Here is a 23,366-nt window from a genome sequence, read left to right as displayed (position 1 = left end):
GTCAGGTTGGAGTGAAAAGCAAGACTCAACTACATACTATCTAAAAGAAACACTTTACAATCAACAAGGATAGTGGCACTAAACGACACACTAGATAAAATGGCCTTACTTGATATTTATAGAACATTTCACCCCAAAGAAGCAAAATACACATTCTTCTCAAATGCACATGGATCATTATCAAAGACAGGCCACATAGGACACTAAACAAGCCTCAAGAAATTCAAGAAAATTGAAATCAAATCAAGCATCTTCTTGGATCACAATGACTTGAAACTAGAAACCAACCTCAAGAAAAAACTCACAAACACTCAAATACATGGAGGCTGATTAACATGTTATTAAATAGTGAATGGGTTAACAAAGAGATCAAGGAAGAAATCAAAACATTCCTGGAAACAAATGCAAATGAACATACAACAAACCAAAACCTATGGGACACAGCAAAAGCAGTCCTGAGAGGGAAGTTTGTAGCACTATGGGCCTATCTAAATAAGATAGAAAAATCTCAAATAAACAGCATAACCATACATCTAAAAGAACTAGCGGAACAACAACAAAGCCCAGAGTGAAGGTTCCAAGATGCCTGCAGAGTAGCTTGAAGCTCCATCCACTTGCTCCCAGCCCCAGACAAGTTGTGCAGCTAAAGCACAGAGCAATTAACTAAAAAATCCAGCTGCATATGAGTGAGCATGTGCATGGCTGAGTGTATAGGTGTGTGTGTGAGTGTGCAAAGTGCCTGCCTGCCTTCAAGGGCACTCAGGGGCAAGTGACCAGGGCTCTCCTGGCAGAGGTATTGCCACTGCTGCCCGGCATATCTGGCTGTGTAGATTTGTTGTGGGAGCCATTTTGGGTAAAGTACTATATCCTCCTTGGGAAGAAGACGCCGGAGTAGCCGTGCCTCAGTGCCCAGACTTGTCAGTGCCTTCTGTCCCAGGCAGGGCCATGCTACCCGGCACCACTGGGAGCCAGGGTCCAGGGGCTGTGGTATTTGCCAGGGAAGGGTCTGCTGCCTCATTGGCTCTGAGTCCCACTGGAACCATTTAATGGGACAGAGTCTGAGGAGGCTGTGAATGAGCTGAGGAACCAGGAGCACCAGGGGTGGGGAGAGGCAGCCAGTGGGGTGCTGGCTGCAGAGGCAGAGGTGGGAGCACCGTGGCATGAGCCTGAGGCTTAGACTCACTGGAGGGAGTGGTGCAAGTGTCCTGTAACTGTCCAGTGTTATAGTTTTGCTGCTGGACTCTTCCCTTCCTTCCTCCACCCCATCAGGATGATATGAGACTTGAAAGATGATGCATACAGTATATAATCTATTGATTTTGGAGCAAGGGGGAGAGGTGTTGGTGTGAGACAGGAGTGTTGATAGGTAGCCTCCCATATGTGCCCCAACTGGGGATCCAACCCACAGCTAGAAGCCTTCTCAAGGCAGATGCCAACATGGTTGAGCCCCTTAGTCAGCCAGATGGTGGGAAGCTCCCACCAATGAATGGGCAGATAAAAATCAGGACCCAAATACAACAGAGAGTCCACATAACCCACACAGGGGACATTCCTGGTGCATCTAGATCAGAAAATCAAGCGGTCTGCACCATGGAGGGTCTCTGTTCTGTGGAGAGACAAAAACTGGTGGAGACAAACACACCATCTTTTATTTTATTTTATTAAAGGGGCAAAGCACAAGTTTTATGTTTGTGGCTACCCACCTATGGCCCCAGCAAAGGGACTGGTGTTGCAGAAGTGTATGCAGTGGGAAGCACTGGGGAGAGTTTTGGGGAGCAGCTGTGGGATTTCTGGGGCCTGGATATACCTGGGCTCCACAATAGCCATCTTTCTCGAGAAGAGTTAGCCCCTTCCAGGGGAAAATCAACTACCTTACCTTGAGGGATACTGCTCCCCCCAGCCTATGGAAATTGCTGCACCAAAACATCTAAAATCCTGTTTGCTCCACTCAGTGACATTTTTTGTGATTTTTTTCAGTTTTGCTCTGTTTTGATGTTCTGTTTTGTTTTATTTTCTTTCCTTTCTTTTCTACCATCCTGCATCTTAACTTTTGCTGAAGAAAGAGCAACATAAACAGACTCAGGAGTCGTAAGAGACTGGAGGTGGGGCACCGACAATTCATACACAATCCTGGTGCCTCCCCTCCCTCATGGAGAGTCATAGAAACACCCTCCTGGCATCCATTAGACCCTTAATTTGAGCTCTGAAAGTCTACTAGGGGTCCTGCCCTGCCGAGTACAGGGAAATAATCCCGGACAGAATCAGACTAGTGGCTCGAAGGGAGGATGCACCCACCATTTTTCCTGAAGTCTGAAAGGCATCTGCCTTGGGAAATCCATGAATCAAAGACCCCTATTTCCTCCAGAAGCCTTCTCAGTAATAGGTTTGCTACTGGTCTAAGATTGACAGCAGGCAAGCTGGCACAGTCAGGCAGAGGTAGATCCTCTGGTGACTTGGGACGTTTGCTGACAGAAACCTGGACCCAGTACTGACAAGAGCCAGCTTTGCAGAGCGGCATGGCCCACCCGAAGAGCAGCCAAATCCAGAGGAATAGGCCACAAACTGTGGATCACCTGTAGCTTTGAAAAGGCAACCAAGGGCCAGATGTGGACAGCATCTGCCATTGGCTTACACCCGACTCAGACATCAGAGTGTTATCCAAAGAGAAATCAGAAGGCAAGATCTAAACTGTGCTGAGACAAATCCACCTTTTTCCCCATTATCTTAGCTATTTTTTCTATTTCATAGCCTTTTTATTTATCTTATTTATTTTTTCTATTTCTTTTATTTTTTGTGCTCTAATTTTTCTTTCATATCTCCTGTTATAGTCTTAACTTTGATTACTCCACTGTCCCCTTCTTCTATCCTTTTTGTATTTTCATTACCTTTTCTGTGTTTCTTTTCCAGATTTCCTCTTTCAATTCATTATGAGTAGCAGTTCCCCTTTCTCCTCTCACAATTGCTTTTCTTTTGTTTGGTCTCGTTTTCTTTTTCATTTCTCCCTTTCTCTACTAATACATTTCAGTTTCTGCTGTCATTATTCTTGGCTCTTTTATGGATGATTTTGCTGTAGTGGTCAGGGGAAGTTGCTTCTATTGGTATTGTTTTGCTTTGTTCTGCCATCACCTATGTAACAGCATACAACACGTGGTGGGGATTGAGGCTCTTAGCCAGCCAGACAGAGGAGAGTTCTCACCAACAAATAGACCAATAACAATCCGGACCCAAATACAACAGGAGAGTCCACATAACCTGTATAGAGGTCATTCCTACAGCATCCAGATCAGGATATCAATGAGAGTACACCACTAGGTCCCACAGACTACAAACAAAGGTCACTCCACAAGACAGAGAGTCAAAGCAAATCAATCCAATACACAGAAACAAACACAAAGATAACCAAAATGGGGAAAAAGAGAGACAAACTCCAAAAGAAAGAAAAGGAGGAATCTCCAGAAAAAGAGATAAATGAAATTAAGGCAAGCAATTTTTCAGACATAAGGGTTCAAAGTAATAGTTATAAGGATGCTAAAGGAACTTATGTAAGAGCTACATCAGCATGAAAAAGAACATATAAACTCTGAATAAGAACCAGTTGAAAAAATGTATGTATCATAGCCCATAGTGGAATGAAATAAACCAAGTCCTCTCAAGTTAGCTCTCACAGAGATTTAAGAGACAAGGTCGCCTTCTTGAATATTAATTCATGATACTTTGTAAAAATTATATATTTTTGTGGGCTTTTAAAGATTGTGATTTAAGATTCAGGAAGATGGCAGATGAGTAAATGGAAGTCACACTAACCTCCTCCTGGGACCAATATGGAATTACAACTAAATTGTGGAGGAATATTACAAGGAACAAATAACTGAGCTATAGTGAGAGAGAAGCCTTATAACCTTGGATAAACAGAAGAATCAGCTTCAACACAACCTGACTGACTGGTAGGGAGTGTGGTGGATACTTGAGAGGGCAGGGTAGGTGCCCACAGACATCAGCTGAAATCCCAGAGGTATAATTAAGTGGCTGGTTGGAACCCCCTGGGAAGAGTAGGGACTAAACCCTAAGCTGGGATCCCCAGCTTAGAGTGCCAGAGCCCAAAAAGTACACAGATAACAACCAAAGGTGATGGACAGCTGGAGATGCAAAGAGCTTTTCAAAGGGCCAATGAACACATTTTCATTTGCAGCCACTTATCCTGGGCTCCAGCAAAGGTGGAGGCAGAGTGGACTGAAGACACCTGAGGAGAGGCTGGGATGGAAGCTTTGGGGAGAGAACTGCGAGAGGAGTCACCGGGATCCCATTGCTAAGTCATTCCTCATACAGCAGCAGACATCGTGCTTAGGTAGATCACTCCCCTCTGAGTGGCAGCAGTCTGAGGGTTTCCTGAGCAGAAACAATAGTCTCGAACCAGGAGGGACTCTGCCCTGGCCCCGTGGTCTTTAAGCATAACTGCTGAGTGCAGAGTGAGTGCAGTGTGACTAGATTAACAACCAAAGGAGTCAGCCACAGACAGTAGATCCCTGATAATAGGGCAGCAGAGTGGACTAGAAATGCTAGAAGACAGACTAGGAAGGTGGAGGCTTTGGGGAGAGAAGTGAGAGCACAGCTGCCAGGATCACCACGCTAAGCCAACCCTCATATGGCAGCAGTCACCCTGCTTAGGCAGACTACTGCCCTGTGAGCTACAGCAGCCTAAGGGAAAACAATAGCCCCAAACCCAGAAGGGATTCTAGATTAACAATTGAAAGAGAGAACCACAGACAGTAGATCCCTGGAAGTCTTGAACAAGCTCCCTAAGATCAGATGGGATCAATATCTGACATCTCCAGAGGTGGATCCAGAAAGAAAAAACAGTGGTAAATACTAGAGGCTACTGAAACAAAATCCACTGTGGTCTTTTCCATGATTTGCACTATTTTCTTTCCTGCATAGCTTTTTTTAAAAAAATAAAAAATAGACACATTTATTGAAGATATAAGAAATGCTGCACATACGACAATGATGCCTCAGTCCCTTTCAAAGTGGGCACCTTGGGACTTGACACAGTTTTCCCAATTGCCATCAGCTGCCTTGTTGTATTTTCCTGAATCTCATTGACAGTCTGGACTCTCTTCTCTTACAAAGGTGATTTTAGTTTTGGGAAAAACCAGAAGTCATAGGGTGCTACATCTGGGCTATACGGGGGTGAGTCACCTGGATGATTTGATGTTTTGTCAAAAAACTCTGCACAAGCTGTGATGCATGAGTGGGTGCCCTGCTGAAATGAAACTGTCAATCATCAGTTGCCCAACAGCTGCAGCCTTCTGAATCATTCAAAGCTTTCCTCAGAGGAATGTCAGCTGCATAGCTTTTTTAACATTCATTTCTTGTCCATCGAGTTTGTGCATGTTCTGCCTTCTTTATTCCTTTTTATTCATGATGTAAATTTTAGCTCCTCTCTTTGCATTGCTCCAACTCTCAACTCTTATTAATCCTCCTCCCTCTACCCACTCAAAATCATTTTTTTCGGTAGATCCTCTCATACATTCACTCTCCTTTCTTAAAAAAAGCATTAATTGCTTTACACCATTATTAGTACTGGTTCATTTGCTGTTGATAGTGGGATTGCTGGGAGGAGTGTTTTTTGCAGGTGTCGATTTGTTTCCTGTACTTTGTGGTTGTGGTCTGGCAGTACCTACATGACAGAATATAAAATGTGGTGGATGGAGTGACCCTCAGTCAACCAGCTAGAGGGAAAGACCCACCACAGAATTACCCAACAATTAAAACCCAACTACATCCAGAAAGTCAACATAAATGACATAAAGGGCATACCAAGAGCATCAACTTCAGAAGATCAAGGAGACAGTGCCACTGAATCTCACAGGTCTCCTACCACAGAAGATCACACCACAAAATCAGGGAGTCAAGCTGATCATTTTAAGAAAATGAAGCAAACAATAAGAGTCTCACAACTAAAGGAACATTCTTTTACCAAACCAGCACTGCAAAAGATGCTAAAGAGATGCATTAAGAAAAGGAAGAAAAAGAGTGTGAGAGAGAAACACACAGGTACATAGGGGTTAAAATGACAATGAATAAGTACCTATCAATAATAATCTTGAAAGTAAATGAATTATATGCTCCAATCAAAAGACATAGGGCAGCTGAATGGAAGAAAACATGACCCACACATATGTTCTCTAGAAGAGACCCACCTCAGAACGAAAGACCTATACAGAATGAAAGTGAAGGGTTGGAAGAAATAATTCCAAGCAAACAGACAGGGAAAAAAAAGCCAGGGTAGCAATGTTTATATGTCAAACAAAATAGACTTCAAAACAAAGGCCATAAAAGGAGACACAGAAGGACACTTCAGAATACTAAAGGGAAGAATCCATCAAGAAGACATAAATATTGTAAACATATATGCATTCAACATAGGAGCACCCAAATATTTATGAAAAAACTTAGAGGACTTCAAGAAAGATATAGACAGCAACACAATTACACTTGAGAATTTTAACACCCCACTATCAACAAAGGATAGATCTTTCAAACAAAATATCAACAAGGATATTGTGGAACTAAATGATGCATTAGATCAAATGGACTCAACTGATTATATATGTAATTTTTCATCCCAAAGAAGAAAAATCCACATTCTTTTCAAATTCACATGGAATATTTTCAAAGACAGACCACATGATAGGACACAAAACAAGCTTCAAAAAATTCAAGAAAATTGAAATCATATCAAGCATATTCTCGGAACACAAAGGCCTGAAACTACAAGCCACCTGAAGGAAAAAACTCAACAACAATCAAATTGATGGACCCTGAAAAGCATGCTAGTCAACCATAAATGGGTCAATAATGAGACAGGGAAGAAATCAAAAAGTTTCTGGAAACAAATGAAAATGATCACACAACAGTTGAAAACCTATGGACACAGAGAAGGCAGTCCTGAGAGGGAACTTTATAGCAAAACAGGCCTACCTTAAAAAGAAAGAAACATTTCAAATAAACAATCTAACCCTAAATCTAAAAGAATGGGGAGAACAACAAAAACAAAGCTCAGAGCAAGTACAAGGAAGAAAATAATCAATAGCAGAGCAGAATTAAATGATACAGAAACTAAAAGAAAAACTCATAGGTTCAATAAATCCAGGAGCTGGTTCTTTGAAAAATAAACAAAGTTGACAAGCCTTTAACCAGATTCATCAAGGAAAAATGGGAGAAGACCTGAATAAATAAGATCAGATATGAAAGAGGAGAAATTACAACTGATACCACAATACAAAGGACTGTAAGAAATTACTACAAAGAACTATATGCCAAGGAATTTGAAAACCTGGGTAAAACAGACAAATTTTTAGAAGCATATAATCTTCCAAAACTGAATCAAGAAGAAGCAGAGAGCCTGAACAGATGAATAACAGCTGGTAAAATTGAAGCAGTAATAAACTCCAGGTACTCAAAAGCCTTGGGCCAGATCCTTTCACATGAGAATTTTACAAAACCTTTCAGGAAGATATAACCCCTATCCTTCACAGATTATTCCAAAAAACCAAGAAGATGGAAGACTTCCAAACTCTTTTTATGAAGCCAGCATCATCCTAATTCCAATACCAGATAAAGACACAACAAAAAAAGAAAACTACAGTCCAAAATCACTGATGAACCAGATGCTGACATCTTCAACAAAATATTGGCAAACTGCATGCAGCAATGTATTAAAAAGATTATACACCTTGATCAAGAGGGATTCATTCCACAGATGCAAGGATGGTAGAATGTTCACAAATCAATAAATGTAATACATTGCATAAAAAAAAGGAAAGACAAAAATCGCACGATAATATCCATACATGTGGAAAAAACCTTTGATAAGGTACGATACCCATTTATGATAAAAACACTGGGAAAAGTGGGAGTAGAGGAAGCATACCTCAACATAAAAGGTCATGTATGAGAAACCTACAAGGTCATACTCAATGGCCAAAAAGTAAAAGCTTTCCTACTAAGATCAGGAACAAGACAAGGATGTCTGCTTTCACCACTTCTATGCAACATACCACTGGAAGTCCTAGCCAAAGCCATCAGACAAGAAAAAGAAATAAAAGGCATACAAATTGAAAAGGAGGAAGTAATACTGTCATTGTTTCCAGATTACATGATATCTACATAGAAACCTATAGCCTCCACCAAAAAACTACTTGACCTAATAAGTGAATCTGGTGAAGCAGCAGGATACAAAGTCAATATTCAGAAATCAAAGGCATTTTTGTACACCAACAACCAAATATCAGAAACAGAAATCAGGGAAAAAATCCCATTTGATATAGCAACAAGAAAAATAAAATACCTAGCAATAAACCTAACCAAGGAGATACCTAAGACCTGTACTCAGAAAACTACAAAGCACTGAAAAAAAAATTAAGGAAGACACAAACAAATGGTAGCATGTACCATGCTCATGGATTGGAAGAATGAACATCATCAAAATGTCCATACTACCCAAAACAATTTGTAGATTCAATGCAATCCCTATTAAAGTACCAATGACATATTTCACAGATATAGAAAACAAACATTTCAAAAGTTTATATGGAACCATATACGACCCGAAAAGACACAGTAATTTTGAGAAAGAAGAGCAAAGTATGAGGGATCACAATACCTGATATCAAACTGTATTACAAGGCTACTGTAATCAAAACAGCCTGGTAGTGGCATAAGAACAGACACACAGACCAATGGAACAGAACAGAGAGCCCAGAAATAGACCCAAGTTTCTGTGGTCAATTAATACTTGACAAAGGGGGCAGCAGCATAAAATGGAGTAAAAAATAGCCTCTTCAGCAAATGGTGTTCAGAGAACTAGACAGCTACATGCAAAAAAAAAAAAAAATGAAACTCGATCACCAACTTATACCATACACAAAAATAAATTCAAAATGGATAAAAGACTTGAATATAAGTCATGCCACCATAAAATTCCTAGAGGAAATGATAGGCAGGAAAATCTTAGGTACTCCATGCAGCAATATTTTCACTGGTATGTCCCCTACAGCAAGGGACAAAAAGGAAAGAATAAACAAATGGGATCTCATCAAAATAAAAAGCTTCTGCACGGCTAAAGAAAACAGCATTAAAATGAAAAGAGAACCAACTTTATGGGAAAACATATTTGCCAATGATACTTCAGATATGGGTTTGATCTCCAAAATATATAGAGAACTCACACTACTCCACTCTAGGAAGACAAGCAAGCAAATTAAAAAATGGGCAAAAGACCTGAACAGACACTTCTCCAAGGAGGACATACAAGGGCCCAGAGACATATGAAAAGATGCTCAGCATCACCAGCCATCAGAGAGATGTAAATTAAAACCACAATGAGATACCACTTCACACTGGTGAGCATGGCCATCATAAACAAAGCAACAAACAACAAGTGTTGGAGAGGATGTGGAGAAAAGGGAACCCTAGTGCACTGTTGGTGGGAATGCAGACTGTACAACCACTATGGAAAACAGTATGGAATTTCCTTAGAAAACTAAAAATGGAACTGCCTTTTGATCCAGCAATTCCATTGCTAGGATTATAACCTAAGAACACTGAAACACCAATCCAATCCAAAAGAACCTATGCACTCCAATGTTCATAGCAGCACAGTTTACAATAGCCAAGTCCTGGAAGCAACCTAGGTGCCCATCACTAAGTGAATGGATCAAAAAACTATGGTCCATTTACACAATGGAATTCTATGCAGCAAAAAGGAAGAAGGAGCTCTTACCCTTTGCACTAGCATGGATGGAACTGGAAAGCATTATGCTAAGTGAAATAAGCCAGGTGGTGAGAGACAAATACCATATACATGATCTCACCTTTAACAGGAACCTAATCAACAAAACAAACAAATAAGCAAAATATAACTAAAAACACTGAAATTAAGGACAGGCTGACAGTGACCAGAGGAGAGACGAGAGGGAATTTTAAGGGAAAAGTGTGAAGGGTTTGCAGAAACAAGTATCAAGGACAGATGAGGTGGGAGTGGAAATAGGAGGGAAGTGGGGAGGGCTGGCGGGGGGCTGAGATGGGGAAAAGGCAGAAAACTGTATTTGAACAACAATTAAAATTAAAAAATTAATTAAGCCCTGGGTGGCGTAGCTCAGTGGATTGAGCGCGGGCTTGTGAACCAAAGTGTCGCAGGTTTGATTCCCAGCCAGGGTACATTCCTGGGTTGCAGGCCATAACCCCCAGCAACCACACATTGATGTTTCTTTCTCTCTCTCTATCTCCCTCCCTTCCCTCTCCAAAAATAAATACATAAAATCTTAAAAAAAAAGAAAAAAATTAAATTAAATTAAAAAGACACAAAACAAAACATCATACAGCATTCACGTGTGATTTATTCCAGGTTGCAAGGATGGTAGAATATTCACAAATCAATAAATCTGATACATAGCATAAACAAAATGAAGGACAAAAATCACATGATCGTAACAATAGATGCTAATAAAGCATGTGATAAAATCCAGCACCCATTTATGAAAAGCACTGACCAAAGTGGGAATAGAGGGAGCATAACTCACTATAATAAAGGCCATATATGAAAAGCCTACTGCCAACATCACACTCAAAGGGCAAAACTAAAAGCATTTCCCTTAAAATCGTAACAATGACAAGGGTATCTGCTTTCACCTCTTTTATTCAACATAGTTCCAGAGGACCTAACCATTGTGATCAGACAAGAATAATAAAAGGCATCCAAATGGGAAAGGAGGAAGTAAACTGTCATTATTTGCAGACAACATCATAGTGTACATAGAAAACCCTATAGGCTCCACCAAGAAACTACTGGACCTAATAAGTGAATTTGGCAAAGTAGTGGGATACCACATTAATGTCCAGATATTGATGGCATTTTTGTACACCAATAATGAAGTATTAGAAAGAGAAACTAAGAAAATTCTATTTACTATATAACAACAACAACAACAAAGTACCTAGGAATAAATTCAACCAAGCAGGTAAAAGACCTGTAGTCAGAAAAGTATAGAATACTGAAGAACAAAATTGAGGAAGATACAAATAAATGGAAGTGTATACCATGTTCATAGATTGGAAGAATTAACATCATTAAAATATCCATATGACCCAAAGCAATCTATACATTCAATGCAATTTCTATTAAAATAGCAGTGGCATATTTCATAGGTCTTGAACAAATACTTCAAAAATTTATATGGAATCAAAAAAGACCTAGAATAGCCACAGCAATCTTGAGAAAGAAGAACAATATTTGAGGGATCACAATACCTGATGTCAAACTACACTATAAGTCCACTGTAATCAAAACAGCCTGGTACTAGCATAAGAACAGACACACAGATCAATGGAACAGAATAGAGAGCACAGAAATAAACCCAAGTATCTATGGTCAATTAGTATTTAATAAAGGGTGTGTAAATATACAATGGAGTAAAAGTAGCCTCTCCAACAAATGATGTTGGCAGAACTGGACTGGTACATACAAAAAAATGAATCTAGACTACCAACTTACACCATATACCAGAATAAAGTAAAAATGTATAAAAGACAAATATTAAGTTGTGATACACATAAAAGTCTGAGCAGAAACCATAGGCAAGAAAATTTCAGACATTCCACATATTTTTGCCAATATATTTCCTAGGGAAAGGGAAAGAAAGAAAAAAATAAACAAATGCCATTACATCAAATTAAAAAGCTTCTGCATGCTTTTTAACCACCATCAAAATGAAAAGGGAACCGACTGTATGGGAAAACATATTTGTCAATAATGCATTGGACAAGAGTTTATATTTATATGTCCAAAATATATAAAGAACTCACATGACTCAACACCAGGAAGATAAACAATCCAATTAAAAAATGGGCATCTGAATAGATGATAGACATGAAAAAATACTCAACTTCACTGGCCATCAGAGAGATGCACATTAAAACCACAATGAGATATCACCTCATACCTGTCAGAATGGCTTTCATTAATAAATCAACAAACAAGTGATGGTGAGGATATGGTGAAAAGGGAACCCTAGTACATTGTTCATGGGAATGCAGATTAGTGGAGCCATTGTGGAAAGCAGTATGGAATTTCCTCAAAAAACTAAAAATAGAAGTGCCTTTTGATCAAATGATTCCACTGCCTAGAATAAACCCCAAGAATCCTGAAACACCAATTCAAAAGAACTTACGCAGCCCTATGATCACAGCAGTGCTACTTAAAATAGCCAATTGTTCGAAATAGCCTAAGTTATCGCCAATATAAGAATGGTTTGAAAAACTGGTACATTTACACAGTGGAATACTATGCAGCACAAAGAAAGAAGGAATTCCTACCCTTTGTGACAGCATGGACGGAACTGGAGACTATTATGCTCAGTGGAATAAGCCAGTTGGTGAATGACAAATACCATATGTTCTCACTTATAAGAGAAATCTGATGACAGAATAAACTAACAAGCAAAATCATCATTACCAGAGACATGTAAACAGGGAATAGACTGACAGCTGCCAGAAGAAAGGGGGCAGGTGGTAATGATGCAAAGAAGAGGAAGGGATTGGTCAAAGAACATATATGAAGGCTCCATGGACATTGACAATGGTGAGGGGAATGATTGGAAATGTGATGCAGGCGGGGTGAAAGGGAGTGAAGGGAAGGAAAACTGGGCCAACTGTGACAGTATAAATAATAAAAAAGTTAATAGAATAAAAGTTAAAATAAATAGAATAAAAAATATTCTTGGTCTATTAAGAAAATGCTGGCTAGTGTGGCTCAGTGGGTTGGGCACTGGCCTGCAAACTGAAAGGTCACAGGTTCAATTCCTGGTCAGGGCACATGCCTGGGTCACATGCCTCTTTGCCAGTTGGGGGTGTGCGAGAGACAACTGATTAATGTTTCTCTCACACAATCATGTTTTTCTCCCTCTCTTTTTCCCTCCCTTCCCCTCTCTCTAAAAAATAATTAAGTAAAATCTTAAAAAAAAAGGAAAAGCTAGGGAAAATAAAATAAAAAAATAAAAAAATAAAAAAATAAATGAAACACTTTACAAATTTACACAGGTTGAAAGCCAAAGAATGGGGAAAGATATGCCATGTAAATAGAAAACTAAAGAAAGGTGGAATGGTTATATTAATATTAATATCAAAGTGGACTTTAGAAAAAGTATTATTGCCAGTGATAAAAAGAAAAACTTTTTCACAATAGGGAGATCAAATCATACAAATGACTAGCAATACTAAATGTACATGTAGCTAATTCCAGAGTTTCCAAATAACATGAAACAAACCTGATAAAATCAAAAAGAAAAATAAATTGAACATACCTTTTTTAATACTTGGTACAACAGTGGTCAGAAAATCACTATGGATATAGAAAACTTAACCCTGTCAAATGACTTGCTCTAACTGATATTACATAGAACAATCTACCAACTAATACAGTCTAATTCATTATTTTCAAGTGAGTGAGGAACATTTATGCAAAGAAATCATATTCTGGGCCATAAAACAAAACTCAATAAATTTAAAAGGACTAAATCATTCAGAGTATGTTCTCTAACTACAACAGTATTACATTAGAAATCATTAACAGAAAAATATCTGAAAATTCCTTTAAATAGTTAGGAATTAAACAATACTCTCTGAAATAAACCATAGGTCAAGAAAAAATGCAAAGGAAATGATAAAAAATATCCTGGGCTGAATTAAAATAAAAATTCAACACATCAATCTGTGAGATGTAGCTGAAGAAGCTAGGTTTTAAGGGATATTTATAGCTTGTATTAGATACTTATATTAGAAATTATTTTATAGATAAAATGAAATTTAAACACCTTAAAAAGAAACATTTCACTGCTACTTAAATTATCTCACTCTGCTGAAGTCAACAAATCATCGACAAAGACCCTTTTTTATGTTTGTATTACTCACACAGCAGGTACTTAAGAAATATTTAAGTGAATGAATTATGCACCATAATGGACTGTAAATGTCTGAACCACAAATGGTTTTACAACCTTTCAGGTCCTTAATAACAATTAGCACTGTGTGAAACATCTGGCTGGCAGTCAAAAACTTGAGAAATAAACATCTAATGTTGCTCCACTATATTCTGTTATGATGAAATTATTGTTAAGTTAAAATGAATTGTGTTTTGCTCACTCATTTCTTCTTGCAGGGCTTCTTGTTTCTGTTTTTGAATTTTTACTTCTTGTTCCAAATCTTCTATCTTGCTGTTTTTATTAGTTAACTTTTGATTTAGTTCTTTCATCAAACGCTCGTAATCAGCTATTTCCATATTCATCAATGTAGTTTGTTGGGCATCCTGCATGTATTATAAATAAAAGATCCACAAAACACTAGATCAGTTAATTTGTAAAATTACTAAAATGATGCCACAAGAATAAATAGATTCTACTATGCTTTTCTGAAATAAAGTTTATACAATAATGACGACACAAGAAGTCGGGTATTTTCTACTCTGTAATTTCAAAACATTTTCTAATAGTGTAATCCAATTTCCACAGTTTCATCATATCCCATTATAACTGGTAATTCTTCTCTTGTTGGGCTCTTATTTATAAACACTAATACTTTAAGCAGCTTGTATAATACCTTTATTTTTAGCCTCATCTTTGAAAAAGTTGAGAAAAGTAAGCCAAAGTTGTAATTATAATATAAATTTCAACTTCTGACATTAAACCTTCATGTGTCATATAATAATCATGTACTAACAGAAAATATCACACAAAATCTAGTGATTCATAAGCTTAGATTCTTCTGAAAGGACAGGCTCTCAAAAAGTAAGTTAAATTTTCAATATATTGAGGCTAGCAATTTATAAATGATTATTTTAGTACCATAAGTAATATTGGTTTTGGACCATTTATTTTCAATGTTTATAGAATAGTTTAACAAATGTAAATACTGACTTCAGTTTTGAGTCTAATGTTTTATTTTACCTTTTTAACCAGCTCTAATTCTTGCATGGTTTTCTGTAGCTGTTTCTTTTCTTTTTGAAGTTGTAGCTGAAGTTCTTCAAATTCCTTTATAGAATTGGCATGCTCCTAAAATTAGAAATAAAAAGGTCACCCCCCCACCCCAAGCCAACCAACATTAAAAAACAAGGTATTTAAAAGGAATTACAAAAATAAATCTGACATAATAAAATATAAATGTTTGAAATATTTCAATATTAAAACAATATACACCCCAAAATCATAGCTTGGATTCTCAAATTCATAGTTTGTATACATTAAGAAATTAAAGGACTTTGCTGTATTCACAAATGCTACTCATTAATCTTTCCATCTTTTAAATAACACCTTGATAAAAACATCAATACATAAATTAATCCCACAAGATTATTTTTACCTTTATCTTTTGCTCTTTCTTAAGTTTTTCAGCTTCCAACTCTTTGTCTGCCATCGCTTTGGCTTTTTGGACTTCTAAAATCTGTTCTTCCAATAACTTGGCATTAGATTGCAGTGTTTCAACATGAGCCAGGAGATCATCTTTTTCAGAATTTAATTTTTCACACTAAAATGACAAATGATTCATTGCTGTAAACACACACAAAATATAAAGGAGTGGAAGAGAAAAATGGTACACTAATGAGAATGTTGGTATAATATTAAAAAAAAATGAAGATTTCAAAATGTATTCTAAAGAATGACCATGTTAAATTGAGGATAAGTTTTAAACACCATCATCATTGATATTAATTGGCAAACACTACAAGAGACCAGGAACACTGGTACAGTAAAAGACAAAAATAATATAAAAGCCCCAAGGGAACTGAGATTAGAGCAATAAGTAAGACAAAATAGACTTCCAGCCAAGATGGAGGCATAGGTAGACAGACTGTGCCTCCTCCCACAACCAGAAGAAGGACAACAACAAATTTAAAAACAAAAAATAACCAGAACTGACAGAAAATCGAACTGTATGGAAGTCTGACAACCAAGGAGTTAAAGAAGAAACATTTATCCACACCAGTAGGAGGGGCGGAGAGGGGCAGCCGGGTGGAGAGGATTCGAAGCAAGGCAGCTGGATGGCAGACCAGGCGAGGCAGTGGATTGCAGACTGGGCAGTTCCACATTCGTGTGCAGATAAGCTGGGAGAAATATATGGGGGAACAAGATAGACCATGCAACCCAGGACTCCAGTGTGTGGAAATAAAGCCTCAAAAATGTTTGGCTGAAAACACCTGTGGGGGTTGAGGTGGCAGTAGGAGAAACTCCCAGCCTCACAGGAGAGGTCGTTGGAGAGACCCACCTGAGAATTAGCACCAGAAGGGCCCAATTTGATTGTGGGTAGCAGGGGAAGTGACTCAATGCTGGCAGAGAGTGGAGCAAGCACAATTGTTCCCTCTCTGACCCCTCCCCCACATACAGTGTCATAGCACATCAATGTGTGTTGCCCTGCTCTGGTGAACACCCTAAGTAAGGCTCCACCCCTTACTACATAACAGGCACAATGAAACAAAAAAAATGGCCTAAATGAAAGAACAGATCAAAGCTCCAGGAAAAAATACAACTAAGCAATGAAGATATAGCCAAACTATCAGATGCACAGTTCAAAACCCTGGTTCTCAGGATGCTCCAGGAACTCACTGGGTACTTCAATGGCAAGAAAAAGACCCAGGCATCAATGAAGGCTGCATTATGTGAAATAAAGAAAAATCTACAGGGAACCAACAGTGACAGGAAGGAAATGAGGACTCAAATCAATGGTTTGGAGCAGAAGGAAGAGAGAAACAGTCAATCAGAACAGAATGAAGAAACAAGAATTCAAAAAATGAGGAGAGGCTTAGGTACCTCCAGGACATCTTTAAACGTTCCAATATTTGAATCATAGGGGTGCCAGAAGGAGAAGAGGAAGAGCAAGAAGTTGAAAACTTATTTGAACAACTAATGAAGGAGAACTTCTGCAATCTGGCAAGGGAAATAGACTTCCAGGAAGTCCAGGAAGCTCAGAGAGTCCTAAAGAAGTTGGACCTAAGGAGGAACACACCAAGGCACATCATAATTACATCACCCAAGATTAAAGATAAGGAGAGAATCTTAAAAGTAGCTAGAGAAAAGGAGAGAGTTACCTACAAAGGAGATTCCATTAGACTGTCAGCTGACTTCTCAAAAAAACCCCAAAAAAACCCTGCAGGCAAGGGGGTTCAAAGAAGTATTCCAAGTCATGAAAGGCAAGGACCTACATCCAAGATTGCTCTATCCAGCAAAGCTTTCATTTAGAATGGAAGAACAGATAAAGTGCTTCCCAGATAAGGTCAAGTTAAAGGAGCTCATCATCACCAAGCCCTTATTTTATGAAATGTTAAAGGGACTTATCTAAGAAAAAGAAGATCAAAAACAGGAACAGTAAAATGACAACAAACTCACAGCTATTAGCAACTGAACCTAGAAAAAAACAAAAACTAAGCAAACAACTAGAACAGGAACAGAATCACAGAAATGGAGATCACATGGAGGGTTATCAACAGGGGAGAGAGGGGGAAAAGGTACAGAGAATAAGGAGCACAGAGAATAGGTAGTAAATAGACAGGGGGAGGGTAAGAATAGTATAGGAAATGTAGAAGCCAAAGAACTTATATGTATGACCCAAGGACACGAACTAAAGGGGGGAAATGCGGGTGGGAGGGTTGTGCAGGGCGGAGGGGAATAAAGGGGGAAAAATGGGACAACTGTAATAGCATAATCAATAAAATATATTAAAAAATGTAAGAGAAAACAGTTGCTAGTTTTTTCCCCAACAGTGCGAAAAAAGAAAATGAAATTAAGTTTCTATGTATTAACTTTATTTTATGCAAAAATATTGAAATTGAAATATACTTATTAAAATTTTCATGTCTAAAAAAATGTTCATTTCTGCACTTAAAGTTACCTGAGAAGTTGACGTCCTTAATTGTCTTGTAAGTTCTTCTATATGATGCTCAAAATTATTAGTACGTTCTTTTTCTATATCCAATTGCTCTGACTGCTTATCATATTCTAGTAAAAGATTCTTCAATAAAAGACAAAATAATTACCTTTAGGATATTATATATTTAACCAGTCAGACTAAATCATCAAGCCATTTTGATATAAGGTTTATGAGTCCATTCTTGAAGCTTCAATATTTTCTAAATTCAACATTTGATAGAATTTCTAACTGGCATTATATAATAAAATAAGCATAATTCAGATGATTTTAAGTATGAGGAGACCTATTATAGGGAAAGAGGATTTTAAATGTATACAATATATTTCCAAGTTAAGTATTTGAGTCAACAAAAAATAAACTTCTGAAATGTAAACAAAATTGAAGGAAGAGTCCTGGCTGGTGTGGCTCAGTGGATTGAGCAACAGCCTGCAAACCAAAGGCCCACAGGTTCGATACCCAGTCAGGATACATGTCTGGGTTGTTGGCCAGGTCCCCATTTGGGGGCGTGTGAGAGGCAACTACTCATTGATGTTTCTCTCCCTCTCTTTTTCCTTCCCTTCCCCTCTCTAAAATAAATAAATAAAATCTAAAAAAATAATTTAAATAAGAAAGATGAAATGTTTCAGGTCTACTCTAATATAAAGTAGAGGTGATAATGGTAAACCATTAGAAGATGTTATATAAATATAGTCTCTCATATTTTATAGCAAAAAAACCCTCAGTATTTTCTAAATACTATGAAACCAACTGAATTATTTGGATATTCCCAGTTGGCCCCTATTCAGGGACAGAATGCCTTGACTGACTTCTTTTGTACATACCAGCCAATCAGATTACCTTCAAAAATACATAAATGAGAGTCACTGTTTCCAGATTGACTATAGTTTTCCCTGTGTCCCCTTTCTTCTAAATCCTGTTTTTGCCTTTGTTCCTGAACAACAACTGATTGTTCTCCTTCATATAAATGAATTTGTATCCAAAGATTCTAAGGAAATGTTTCTGAGTTTTCTTTGAAAGCTTATTTTGGGAACCCTGAAAAGTGACCTTCATCCAGCCCTAGACCTCCTGAATTCTTGGATCACCTTCCCAGGCTCCTCTGGTGGTCTCATGCATGGCAATTATATGCTTTGCCTTGCCAATTCTGACTCTTATCCAAATCTAATTTTGTTTCTAATTCTGATTTATGCATAGTCAATTATTATTATTTTTAAATTGTTCTATTTATTGATTTTAGAGAGGGAAGGAGACGGACAGGAGAAGGGGAGAGAGGAAAGAGAGAGGGGAAGACAGAGAGAGAGGAAGAGAGATTTGTTGTTCCACTTACTTATGAATTCAATGGTTGATTCTTTTATGTGCCTGACCCAGTATTGAACCAGCAACCTTGGCATATTGGCATGATACTCTAACAAACTGAGTTACCAGTGCTGGGCCTATGCATAGTTAATTATTGTTCATACTAGTTACTGTTAGAATCTGAATTTCTATTTTATGGTCTACCCATTAAGTAATATGGCAAAAGACAAGGATTAGGAATGTAGAATCTCTTATAAATTTGTTTGTCCATGTTTATTTGAGGATTCTGTGACTTCCTGGCATACATAAACATGGGGCTGAGAAGTCATGTCTTCTTTTCCATAGATGCCACGCTTGTTTTTGCAGTATGTGGATCTAAGTAAAAAAAATCAAAGACCTTTACCCTCTTAGACTATCTGGTTATTTTTTGTTTTTACTCATTATTGTTCTAATAGTTGTGAATAGCTGCAAATATTGAATTGCTATACCAGGGCTAACTCTAGTAAATAATGTCCCCCTACAGGAAATTCTAACCTATTATCCCTAATGAGAGCCTTGGAATAAAAAATGAATGCCATACATGGAACAATCTCCTTTCTATGATGGGTATGCTGATGCTTTTAAGCAAATTAATAATGACCAGTTATTGTAACTTCAGAACTGCTGCACATTCAGATCTCTTTAAAAAAACTGGTAAAAATTATTATTGTAAGTAATATAAACACTGAAAAGAAACTATTTAGCTAAATTAATAAATAATCTACAAATTTACTCAGCATTTTAACATTGATGCTCTCTGAGGAACCTAATGGAGCTTAGTTATATGTCTGTTTTAACTAAGTGATCATCATTCTTAAACATATCAGCACCTCTGTTTTGTCTTTAAATCCTTTTGCTTTATCACAAATAGAATCTCTAACTTACTAAAAGATTGGGAAAATTTTATAACTATGAAATCTACTTTAAAAAATGTTTTAACAGACTTTATTTTTAAAAGCAGTTTTAGGTTCATTCCAAAACTGAGGGTAAGGTACAGAGAATATCTATTACCTCCCTCCCTCTCTCCAATGCACAACCTCTTTCATTACCAACATTCACCACCAGAGTGATACATTTATTACAAATGATAAACCTACATTGGTTCATCATTGATAAACATCATTGTTGCTCAAAGTCCATAGTTTACATTAGGGTTCATTCCTGGTGCTGTACATTCTACAGGTTTGGACAAATATATAATGACATATATTCACTATTACAGAGCAGTTATGCTGCCCTAAAAATCCTGTGTTCCACCTATTCATCCCTTTTCCCCTACAAGCCTTAGAACCATTGATTTTTTTTTTCACTGTCTCCATAGTTTTACTGTTTCCACAATCTCATATAGTTGGAATCATACATTATATAGATTGGTCTTGTTGGCTTCTTTCACTTAGTAATGATATGCATTTAAGTTTCCCCCATGTATTTTCATGGCTCAATAGCTTATTTTAGTGCTGAATACAGTCATGTATCACTTAACGATGGGAATATGTTCTGAGAAACGCATCAATCAGGTGGTTTCATTGCAGGAACATCATAGAGGTACTTACACAAACCTTGATGGTCTAACCTACTATACACCTAGGCTCTTGGGCTATAAGCCTGGACAGCATGTTATAGTACTTAATACTGTAGGCAACTGTAACAATGGTAAATATTTGTGTATCTAACATAAAAAAAGTATAATGAAAATAAGGTATACAAGATTTAAAAATGGTGCACCTGTATAGATTTACCATGACCATTGATGGAACTTGGGGGACTGGAAGTTGCTTTGGGTGAGCCAGTCAGTGAATGGTAAGCGAACGTGAAAGCCTAGGACATTACTGTACACTATGGTAGACTTTATAATCACTATCCCAAAACTCCTTTACTGCTTTGACTGGACAGTCAAAAATAGAACATGAAACTGTCAATGCTGCTCCCTGAACAGGAATATGTGCTGGACTCATTGGAAATATAAAGGAGAAACCAGCTAGTTAAGACATAGACCATAATAATGTCAGGAAGCAAAGATGGCCTGAGGATCAGTAGGAACAAGAAATCAAGATGGAGAGATAATGGAACTAGGAATTGGCACGACAACATGGTTTTGGCTATTGCATGTTGGAGCAGTGGTCGGGTCAAGTAACTTTGTGGTACTCATAAAAAAAAAAAAAAGAGAGTATTTAACGTGGAAAGGGCATATAACTGGGGATTCAGTATTTGGACTATGGAAATTTGTTTTTAGTTCCATCAACCCTATCTAGCACAAAGGGCTCTCTCTGGCATTGAACTGATGGAATAAAATTTATCTATGCTTTGCATCATTACAACCTGAAAATATTTCCAAAGAATAGGGACAGGCTGGCTCCACACTACCACCAAAAGCTTTTCCTAAAGTGGCAGTGATACTCAATCCTTGTTAAGATAGCTCCTCTGGACTTCTGTCATTGTACAGGATCTTAGGTCCTCAACAAAAAATTTATAGCAGCGTACCCTGAAGACCATCAAGCTAGATCTAAGAGAACTATAATGCCCTCTGAATATGTAGCTTTGGAAGGATAGGTTCCTCTGATCTGAAACAGATTAGTCATTGACTGGGATGTAATCTGTGCACTCAAAATTGAGGCGCTGTGAGTGAGAGGAAGCTCTATTGCCAAGCTCCACAATAATGCTTCCATCAGAGAAAAAAAATTCCTTTCTGAACCACATATCCTTCTATTTCTTACAGGAAATTCAGCTCCATTATAATTTTATGGGACCACCATCATATGTCATTATGTGGTGCATGACTGCAATATTCAATTATCTAAATGTATCACGATTTATCCATTCATCTAGAAGGCCATCTGCTCAAAGTTTTGGCAATTATGAACAAAGCTGCTATAAACATCTGTGTGTAGGTTTTTGTTTGGATATACGTTTTCAAATCCTTTGGGAAAATACCAGGGAGCATGGTTGCTGAATATCATGGCAAGGGTATGTTTAGTTTTGTAAGCAACTGCCAAATTTCTTCCAAAGTGGCTGCATCACTTTGCATTCCCACCAGCAATAAATGAGAGTTTCTGTTGCTCCATGTCCTTGCCTACATTTGGTAGTGTTGTCTTTTTGGATTTGGACCACTCTAATTGGTATCTTGTTTTAATTTGCATTTCCCTGATGACATATGTTGTGCAGTATCTTTTCATATGCTTATTTCCAACCTGTATAGTTTCTTTAGTGAGGTGTCTGTTAAGGACTTCACCCCATTTTTAAAATCAGGGTTTTTTTTGTTTTCTTATTGTTGAGTTTTAATAGTTCTTTGTATATGTTGGATAACAGTCCTTTGTCAAATACGTCCTCTGCAAGTATTTTCTTCTGCTCTGTGGCTTATCTTCTTATACTTTTGACATTATCTTTAGCATAGTAAATTTTTAATTAAGTATAGCTTATCAATTCCTTCATGGGCCATGCCTTCAGTGATCTATCTTAAAAGCCATTGCTATACCCCAAATCATCTAGGTTTTTTCCTGTTATCTTCTAGGAGATTAATAGCATTGTTTTATATTTAGCTCTCTGATCCATTTTGAGTTAATTTTTGTGGGGTTTAATGTCTAGATTTATTTTAATAAATTTATTTATCGACTTTCTAAAAATTTATTCATTTAGAGAGAGAGGAAGAGGGAAAGGAAGGGAGAGAGGGAAAGAGGAGGAGAGGAGGGGAGGGGGGAAGGGAGGGGAGGGGGAGGGGAGGGGGAGGGGGAGGGGAGGGGGAGGGAGGGGAGGGAGGGGGAGGGGAGGGGCATTGATTTGCTATCTCACTTATTGACGTATTCACAGGTTGCTTTTTTTATGTGCCCTGACCAGAGATGGAACCTGCAACCTTGGTGTATCAGGGCAATGCTCTAACCAAATGAGCTACTCAACCAGGGCAAGATTCATTTTCTTTCTTTCTTTCATTTCTTTCTTCTCTCTCTCTCCCGCTCCCTTTCTCCCTTTCTTTTTTTTTCTTGCATGTGGATGTTTACTTGTTCCAGCACCATTTGTTGAAGATTATCTTTGGTCCATTGCCAGAGATCTGTTGACTATATGTATAT

The 23,366-nt window shown here is 37.8% G+C and overlaps 1 protein-coding gene across 3 annotated transcripts in view; it reads right to left on the bottom strand.

Moving 5' to 3' along the window:
- GCC2 (GRIP and coiled-coil domain containing 2) overlaps positions 1 to 23,366 on the bottom strand; it is a 92,993-nt gene that overhangs the window by 51,107 nt on the left and 18,520 nt on the right. For all 3 annotated transcript variants that reach the window (XM_045835191.1, XM_045835190.1, XM_045835192.1), the window contains exons 10-13: positions 17,935 to 18,054; positions 15,412 to 15,576; positions 15,000 to 15,104; positions 14,200 to 14,362 (exon numbers count right to left, since the gene is read on the bottom strand). In XM_045835191.1, coding sequence (XP_045691147.1) covers positions 14,200 to 14,362; positions 15,000 to 15,104; positions 15,412 to 15,576; positions 17,935 to 18,054 — 553 coding nt within the window. The remainder of the gene's footprint in view (positions 1 to 14,199; positions 14,363 to 14,999; positions 15,105 to 15,411; positions 15,577 to 17,934; positions 18,055 to 23,366) is intronic.

Source organism: Phyllostomus hastatus, unplaced genomic scaffold, assembly GCF_019186645.2.
Source record: "Phyllostomus hastatus isolate PE091 unplaced genomic scaffold, TTU_PhHast_1.1 phas_contig_2, whole genome shotgun sequence".
NCBI classification, from domain to species: domain Eukaryota; kingdom Metazoa; phylum Chordata; class Mammalia; order Chiroptera; family Phyllostomidae; genus Phyllostomus; species Phyllostomus hastatus.
This window is presented reverse-complemented; position numbering and strand designations above follow the sequence as displayed.